At 38.6% G+C, this 9566-nt stretch overlaps 1 protein-coding gene across 1 annotated transcript; it reads left to right on the forward strand.

Moving 5' to 3' along the window:
* Positions 1-1276: 1276 nt before the first annotated feature.
* Positions 1277-8342, forward strand: LOC139728929 (uncharacterized). Its single transcript, XM_071639860.1, has 4 exons — positions 1277-1358; positions 1661-1779; positions 5823-5968; positions 8225-8342. Exons 1-4 carry the CDS (start codon positions 1352-1354, stop codon positions 8328-8330), a joined length of 378 nt encoding a protein of 125 aa, XP_071495961.1. The 5' UTR covers positions 1277-1351; the 3' UTR covers positions 8331-8342.
* Positions 8343-9566: the final 1224 nt, after the last annotated feature.

Raw genomic sequence — 9566 nt, forward strand, 5'->3', positions numbered from 1 at the left:
CCTGTACACCCATTGAGGACGGATTGATTTGGCTATAACACACATTTCCCATAGACACATGCTCGAGTATACTCGTATACTCGGGACTTGTCCTCAGCGGGTTAATACGTACCTGTATCATGTGAAGCTTTGATTGTTAGCGTTCAATCTTTTCCATGTCCCTGCCACCCCTCCCTCTCCCAATTATAAGCACCTACAAACTTCACCATAATGCATGAATTTCTAACCCATTGCCTGTGACATTAGATAATTTCCTCAAGCTAAAATGAGTTTCCATCAGCGATAATAGGATTGCACAGTACCCATTTCTTTACAGCCTGACTTGAGACATCTATTATTGAATAGGAAGATAGAAAGGCCCTGGATGTGCTGAAGGGAATGCAGGATAAGAACTTGAAAACTGCTCAAAAGTCAGGGAGCTCTGTTCAAGGTCTTGGATAAGTACTTTGTGATCTTTGCCTGGGGTTGTAAGGCAAATGAGAGATGTTTCGTTCAATGACACAGCACCTCCTTCCCAGTTAGCATCATCTCACCCAGACATACATAATGTATGTCTGTGCGCATGTGAGAGTCTGCAGAATCTGAAGAATATTCTGTGAAACATTTAACACTGCTCTATAACATTATGTATCTTTGAAGAATGATATATGAACTCGTATAAACTCATCTGAACTACCTCCCTTCAAGCAGTCTTTTTGGCACTCACCTTTAGGTTGTTTCTTGATTGAAACAGCTCCATCTACTGATGGTGCAAGACCAGGTTCCACAGCACACATGAAATGAGAGTTCTTGGAATGACTTGACATTTTGACATTAGGATCAATTATAGGTTGCACCGTTTGTCACATCATCAGTAAATGGCTTTGGCAGATACAGTGTAAGGCCCTACCATGGTATTGAGATCTTACACCGTATAATGTTGAGAGACACTGTTTTTCTTCTATTAGGTTTTTTTTTTGTTTCTTTTGTTCATTTTGTTGTTGTTGTTGTTGTTGTTTTACCATTGATCCCAGGAAATTAGAGTGATGCATGACAGCATTGGGTAAAGAAAAGACAGAGCCATGTAAAAACAGTGTTAACCCATTGAGGACATACTGATTTTGCGATAAGACACATTTCACGTAGACACCTGCCCGAGTATTCTCGGGACTTGTCCTCAAGGGGTTAATGCATCAAAGAGTTTATCCAGGGTATATAAGATCAAAGAGTACCAACTCTTATCACCACCACTGGTTTATCTTCTTTAATACAGAAATACCTTGAAGAGACGGGACTAGCCACTCTGTATCCCAGGGCAACCCATTATATTGCTGGTGTCCCAGTACAAGGTCAAGCTCCAAAGAAGGGTCCAATGGATGGTCAGTACCACATTCTTTTTTCTCTATCATCATCATCCTGGATATATGATGTATTTTGTGACCATAATGAGAATCTAGTGTAATCCGTTTCAATATCAAAGTGAGCGAATTCCCAACTTGATACAACATGATATATTGAACACACTTACTAAATGACAGAAGCAAAAATTTGTTTCTTTCGAGCTAGGTCTTTCTTCATAATCTTTTTTTTTTCTCTTTTTTTATGAGGGTGTCTGTTTTTATGAATAATTCTTCAAGTGTTCAGGGGTTACCAATCAATCAAACTACCCTACCTTCCCCAGGTTACCTCGCACACCTTGCTGTCGTCAACCAGGTCAACGTCCTCTGCAAACAGCTCCATCACGATGTCCAGAAGTTAAACAACCACAAGTATTTGGCCCACCAGGTGGCTCTTTTATATGTGAGTATGATATCTATCATCAGCTTTTGTTTTGGAGAAGAAAATGAAAGAAAACAAACACACACAAAAAAAATGACAAAGACATGAGGATATAGACGTACCATGAGTTTTCTTCAGTCTGTCTCCCTCGACACATGAAATTTGTAAGATTGCAACTGCTGATCTTATTTAACAAACATGTTTTCCGACATTTAATTTGTTGAGGGAGACAAATTGAAGAAAACTCACACCTCAACCGTCACCCCTCTGCCTTTAATCTTGTGCTTACATGCGGATGAAAAATGCAGCAGCCACCAAGTTCTAAACCAAAACTGTGGTCACACTAGCAAAACTTCTTGAATGTAACTTTTCGAGAACTCTTGTAAGTTTGCTTGTCCATTCAAATTGACAGACAAACTTCTCAAAGTTTCAGTTCTCAAAGTTAGGGTCACTGGTTCGGAGGCACCGAAAACAGGCTGGTCACGTGCAAACGTTACAAGCATTAGTTTGCATGTGAGATTTCACAAGAAGTATGTGTGAAGTTTGCAGTCACACTAGCAAAACTTCAGGAACATAAACTTTTACAAAAATTTGCCTATGTGTAACCTTGGCTAACGATGAAAGAGTGATTTCTGTTTTCTTTCAAAATTTGTGTATTACTGACAAAGTCATTGCTCTGTTTAGAATTCTCTTGGTATTGATTTGAGTGACAATTTCCTATTTTTTATTTTACTTTTCCTTCATGGACTCCATGTTTGGTTTATATTATAGGAGATTCTTGTGTGTATTGTGTTGTAGACATGAGCGTGTACAATATGCATGACCTCACATCACAAAATGAGCAAAAACTTACCAGATAAAATGATTTGAATTCTGCCAATAAGGCCAAAAAAAAAAATGTTGTATTGGCGTAACATGAGATTTTCAAATAGGGTCGGGCGGGCGGATTTTTTTTTTCTTTTTTTTTTGCTACCTGTGTTTTACGTGTAAAACTCATATTTAAGAAAACCCCATTCGATAGAGAGGGTCTGTTGCATCCAAAGTTTGTTATATCACCGGTTTGAAAGCCGTCACGACATACCGGTCAGAATACGAACGAACAAATTCCTGGGCTAAATCACCCAGCGCCACAGACAAATCGATTCTCCGAATAATATTAAATAAAATCTTCTAAACGGACTTGCCGGTCCCCGACACGCTGTATTGCGCGGCCATTTTCGGACACCAGCTGTTGTTGTTGTTGTTGTTTTTGATAATTCGCAAACCCGTATCACGCCCTCTCTCGGTAAAAACGATGTATTTCCTTTTTTTTCTTTTTTCTTGAAAAGTTCAGGGTCGGGGTTTTTTTTAGGGTCGGGCGGGTTACGCCAATACAACAATTTTTTTTTTTTGCCTAATGGCAATGAGATAAGATGCTTTGAAGTGTAGGGTTCACTTTTAAAAGTGCATTGGCTCATACTTTAGAAATGGATCTGAAATCTTGAAATGCATTTTATTCATGAATATTACTAAGTATCAATTTTGCTTCTGTCAGGTTTGAAAAGTTAAAGCACACTTTTTTTGTTAATCATGAGCAATAATGGGGAAATATCAATGTCAGAGAGATTTTCAAAAACAGTAAAACAAGACTTATTTCACTGCACTTTATGATACTCTTCCAGACTTCTGAATTAGAGAAATTAGAAGAGGGATGTATGAGGAAAAATTGAAAAAAATTGACCCAAAACGCATACTTGGGTCACTTTAATTATGCAAGTATCGTTCAGTACAGTAAGCACTTTTTTGACCTTTGCTGATGATTTCTATGTTAGGAGATTTTGGTTCAGAATGCCAGCAGTCCAGCATGTTAGCGCCTCCTTGTTTTTGTTTTTGTGTTTTCATCATATCTTACGATTGAATGCTGGAAATAAATCAAAATTGATGTCAGTGAATGGAAGAGGATACCAGCCGTAGGTCTCACGTGTTTCTATCATCCATCACAGGGTTAGCTCTAATCCATCCACCGAAATAAAATGAGTTATCTATTTCCCTCTCGGATTCCTTTCGCTGAGTCCATTCCAAGGTCACCGCTGATCTAGATTAATGCTGTAATGGGTTGGCTCATCTATCAACCTGCTTTCTGCACAGATTTCTCTCGGACTGACATACCTTGCCACCCATCATGGCCAGCTTTCTCTGAGGATTGATTATTTTGTCTTTGTCATTTTAAAGGCATTTTTTACCAAATGCAGATGAAGCAAAAATCCAGCTTTAGTGCCTCAGAATAGGTCTAAAATGTGAGTTATAGGGATAGAAACAACCAGTGTAAAAATTTCTATCATTACAATCAGTGTTAAGTATTGTTTCAATACAGAATGTGAAAAGTAGTTATAATAAAATTGTTTCTAAACTAAACCACTTACAGTTATGGTTTAGTGCAAAAGATAGTGATATCTCCTTATATTTGAGGCTCTATTGCAAAATTTTTATATGGTGGGATGTTTTGTGATACAACTGACCTGCACATTAATATGCATCAAATATGTGATAACTCGAACATTTTTTTTTAAAAATCACTGCTCCCAATGGTAAACTATACCTTTAAGGACAAGAAGTTATTTTCAGTCATCTCTGGCATTGGTCTATTGCTTGCACTTTGGCATGGACTAAAGATTTGATCTCTAATCCCTGATTTGACTCTGTATTAATGGGTACATTTTTGTATATTTGTTTTTCCACAGTGCATCATGTTTTTGTTCTGTTTTGTTTTTTTCGGGCTAGGCATGTTCACTGCTGTCTGGAGCATTGCTCAGATAGTTTCCGTGGGCACATTCATTTTTCTATATTACATACAGATGTGCAACCTTCATGTTTGCCCTGCATGTAATAATGTAGCTGATGTTGTCTCATTATTTCTATATGTACCATGTGTGTGTGTGTGTGTGTGTGTGTGTGTGTGTGTGTGTGTGTGTGTGTGTGTGTGTGAAGTTGTCTTTATTTCCATACATGTGTACATCAGTTATCTTCCATATGTTTATCTGCATTCATCTATTACAGCATTCGTCTGACTCTTTTTAAAACTTTTTCTTTCTCAATGTATTGTATACCTTTCTATTTGTGACCATGCACCTCAAAACGAACATAAAGTCGCACACACTGATTTTGCGTGAGGACTGAAAATAAGTGAACTGGGTCAACCTAGCCGAACTTGACTTTTCATATTTTCTGAAAGAGCGGGTCTTCTTTTACATTATGCAAAAATTTGGTATCATAAAACGGGCAGGAAAGTGTGTTTTTTTAGCAGTTTATCTCGAACATTTTTGGTAGAATAGTGTGATTATGTGTGCCTTTAGAATCCCTTTTTCATTTCTGAAAAATCCTTGTCCACACTCTTCACTTTCAACTCTAATAACTTTTGAAAGGATAGTGCTACTGCTTTGAAAGTCGGCATTAATTATGGACAGAATGTGTTAATAAGGCATGCTTAATTTCAGTTTAATCTGATAATCCCTTCATTGTTGTTACTCTGGTGGTTTACTTCCTGTTTTTTGTCCCATTCATCGCACAGCCAGCACGGTTTGGTAAAGATTAAGCGCTTGAATAGACACTATACTTCAGAGCCTCTTGTCTCAGTTCACACTTTTCCTGAGTTTGTGCTTTCTTTCCAATATTAAGATAGGTTAGGAGAGTCCATTTGATTTGAGTTATACATCATTTTAAAGCTTAAAGTCTGCTCTTTCAGAATATGTTCTTAGCTAAAAATTCATGTCTGGCGACTTTTTGTTTGTTTTGAGGTGCAGAGTCACATTTTATGTTGTCCCTTGGGGAGTTGAAGGTCACCAGAAGGTCAAAGGTCATAGGCAGGGTCAATGAACTTCTGGGATTTAGAAAAATGTTATTTTCTTCTACGCGAATGGGCGAGACACATTTTGGCACTTGCCTTGTTTTTGTCTGTCAATCTTTTTATCCTTATGATGAGGAAGAGAAAGAAGAAAGTATGAGTATAGGAAGGAAATGTACCCTGAGAAAATGTTTGTAAGCATTTGTAAAGACAGGTTGGTAACTTGTTGTAATTACATCTGCAGCAATCACTGAATCAGCTGGGAAATGTGAAGGCACTACTGAGCTACCGCAGCAACATTGAGGGGATGTTCAAGAAGATGAAGGCAGCCCTTGAGCTTACAGGGGAGGGTGACTCTGTGCCCCACCTACCAGACGAGTACAAGACATGGTGAGACTCACTTCTTGTCATCTGATATCTCGCTTTATGTGGCATATCACCGTGAGCAGGCAGAGCTATATTTGGGTTGTTGCAAAGAAATGGGCTTAGTTTTGCCTCGGTGACCCCTCATCAGTGTATCATATTTTCATCATCGTCATCATGTGAGAGTTGCATGGCTGATTAACTACTTCCTTGAGGCCCAATGAGTTGGTAAATTGAAGATGCGAAAATTAATAGAGGGATACATGTGAAATTGAGGGCAAAGTTTTTTAAGGTTGTTTGTTTGTTTGTTTGTTTTGTTTATTTGTTTGTTTGTTTTTTGCTGCCAATCTGAGAGGATATATTGTCATAAAGTATTATGTTCTTTCATGGAAATTTGTTTGTTTTGATTTGTTTTCTGTATGAACTTGTTTTTATTTGTTCGTTGTCTAGCTTGCTCTAAAGAGAGTGGCTGGCATTGTCACAGCATCATAATTATTCTAAAGAAAATACGGGTGCAAAAGCAAATTATGGCTGAACTCAGTATCCTTTCCATTTGTAATTAATGTAAGAAATCAACCTGTTTTCTCTTGGGTGTGGTTATTCCACAATTTTCTTCCAGAGTGTTGCTTTATCTGGTATCTGCAGGCAAGTGACTTTACAAGGTTCGCTATCCATTTCCCAGGGGAGCATGGTCGATCTTGTTTAGAATCTATGGGGATTCCAGAATCTTGTTAGCTAGGGATGAAAAATAGCAGCCTTCTTTTTGCAGCCCTACCTAGTTCTCCATAAATTCTATCTGCAGATTACAGTTTGCCATGGGCACAGTATCAAATAATTGTGTTATGTTACTTTTTATAATATTATTAAATGTATCTTTTTCTAGGAAAATAGAGAGAATCTTCAAAAATGAAAAGAAAGATACTATTCAGAAATTTGTTTAGCATGAGTAGTACGTGCAGTGTGACCAGTTTAAAACCAGTATATGATTTTTTTGGTGTGTGTGTCTTCAATTTGTCTTCTTCTTTTTTTTATTCAGTGCTGAGTATATTTTTCAAAATAAGGAGGTTGTGTCAAAAAATCCTATAGAGGTAGAGAGGGAGAGATATATCCATCACCCATTTTCTATCACCATGTCCTTAAGGAGATGTGGTCACAGATCACGAAACAAATTCAAGATTTTGTTAAAAAGAGAATGGTAGAGGGTCCAAATTCATCTTAATGAGCAATTTCTCACTTACTATCCATGAAGACTTCAGAACACAAACAGAATAAAACTCACATGGCACACTCACATGCAAACGATGCACAATTCATCATAGATTGCAATCCATATTACAAGCTTTGAGTAGTATTTGTGTTTTGTCTGTTAGTGTTGTATAGTTTTAGAATTCATCCCTTTTAACTGTTTTCCATGTTCTTGCAAGATATTGAATGTGTAATCAGTCTTTTAGAATGCATTTCGAATAGTCTGTTGTGATAACGTAGACTTTTATCATACTTCACAAAACTTAAAGTGTATTAATGCTTTAAAACCACTTTCAGGAATTCTAGCGAACAACTAAAAATATCTTCTAATGTGCTTGATGAATATGTTCTTGAAAGCAGTATCAAGTGACCCCCTTTATTCTCGCTATCTTTATAACTGACCAGAGCTTTTCTTTCACCGCCCACACTTAAAGTGGTAAGAACCATCAAATGGCATCCAGCCTTTCACATGAGCATGTCTCGGGTTATCTGATCCTTGGGAGGTCATTTTAAGTTGATTCCTCCATGTTGGGATATCTGTAGCAATGGATGGATGTCAACTAGCTGGTTTAGAATTCCTCTCCAGTTGATATGTGACAACATTTCTCCATCTCTTGCTTCTTTCCTCTACCACCACCTCCTCATCATCATCATCCTTTTCCTCCACCTCCCTATTCTTCCTTCTCCTCCTCGTCCTTCTCCTTCTCCTTCTCCTCCTTCTCTTCCATCTCCTCCTCTCTTTCCTTCCTTCTCCTCCTCTTCTTCCTCCTCATCCTCTGTCTTCCTCTCCCTCTTCCTCTTCCTCCTCCTCTTGTTCTTTCTATTCTTCTTCCTCTTCCTCCTCCTCTTCCTCCTCCTCCTTTTCCTCTTCTCCGTCCTCTTCTTTTTCCTCCTCCTCCCCTCTCCTCTTCCTTTTCCTCTTCCTCCTCCTCCTCTTCTTCCCTGTATTCTTCTTCTTCCTCCTCCTCCTCCTCTTCCTCCTCCTCCTCCTCCTCCTCCTCCTCCTCCTCCTCCTCCTCTTCCCCCTCCTCCCAACAGGCTGCTTGACTTGACGGTCTCACTGCGGGAAGCGATGTCATCCTTCAACCCTTCCTTCAACCAGCCTCTCTTGCCAGCCATCAGCTTTCTCCAGCAGACCCACTGAGGGCGCCCCGCTCACCCACCCAGCCCACCATCACTTCATAGGTGGCTTGGAGAAACATTCTTGCAAGTTACTATGTTAACTCACATGCATTTATGTGCACTCAGTAATCATATATCAGAAAAGGACTTTTCTCCCTTTGAAATGTTTACACTTTCCATTAAAGAAAGAAATATGAGCTTAAACAGAAAGTGTTTTACAACATAATTGTCCCAGCTCATGGTATACTTCTGAGTATTCTGTACTCCCTGTTGTTTAACAGATGCCTAGACAGGTAATATTTGCATACTCAGGCACATTAACCACATACATCATCTAGTACACATTTTGTGCATCAGGGCTAAATCTATTTATGTAATATGGATATCGGATTGCTAGAGGCATCTTCTCAGAGAGAAAAATTAGTGATGAATGTGAATTCAGGTTTACGTCTCTCTGTCTGTCTGTCTGCCTGTCTGTATGTATGTATGTATGTCTGTCTCTTGTCCTTTTTGAATGTCAGCCAAGATGAACATCACATTAAATGTCTTTATTTTTGACCGATCAACTTGACACTGCATTGGCTTTGTTGTTGGGGTAACTGGGAAAGATTTGCATGATGAAAAAGTAGAATGGCATATAGGTAAAAAGCATCCATACAGCAAAGGAATGAAAAGAATTATTATTTTGTGGAAGATGACTTTAATTTCACTTCCTGTTGTGAATAAGTTAAGATAGGAATCTTTTGCATGAAGGTTGTTTATATTATACAACAAGCAGAATTTGCAATCAGATAACGGAGCAATACTTTTCCCTTTTTTCCTTTTTCTTTTTTACTGTTGTTGCTGTTAATCTGGCTATCTTGACACCTATTTCGATCTTGTGATAAGGCCTTTTAACCCGTTGAGGACGGACTGATATTGCTACAACATGCATTTCCCGTAGACCCATGCCCGAGTATACTCGGGACTCATCCTCAATGGGTCCCGAGTATACTCGGGACTCATCCTCAATGGGTTTAGGGGAGCGGGGATGTGATCCTACCACAATCTTATCATTGGCAAGCCATATACATGTGTGCATGTAGGTGTTGTGTTGTTCATTTTGGTATGACACAAAGTGGATACTGGACTGGTATATTGTTGATTCTTGTATCTGTGTAACCTTGACAAAACCCTGGCACTGAGTATCTGCAAAGACTTGAAATTTAGTCCTCATCGGTAAGACGAAGCCAGGGATGAAACATGTTATGTATATATT

Source organism: Diadema antillarum, unplaced genomic scaffold (genome assembly GCF_040938485.1).
Source record: "Diadema antillarum isolate AM-2024a unplaced genomic scaffold, OU_Dant_1.0 scf00000020, whole genome shotgun sequence".
NCBI lineage: Eukaryota > Metazoa > Echinodermata > Echinoidea > Diadematoida > Diadematidae > Diadema > Diadema antillarum.

Bases quoted from the DNA above. Each gene is read 5' to 3' on its own strand.
- LOC139728929 (XM_071639860.1), top strand. The intron at 1,780-5,822 runs GTGAGTATGATA...TTACATCTGCAG, and splicing joins ACCAGGTGGCTCTTTTATAT to CAATCACTGAATCAGCTGGG. The intron at 5,969-8,224 runs GTGAGACTCACT...TCCTCCCAACAG, and splicing joins CCAGACGAGTACAAGACATG to GCTGCTTGACTTGACGGTCT.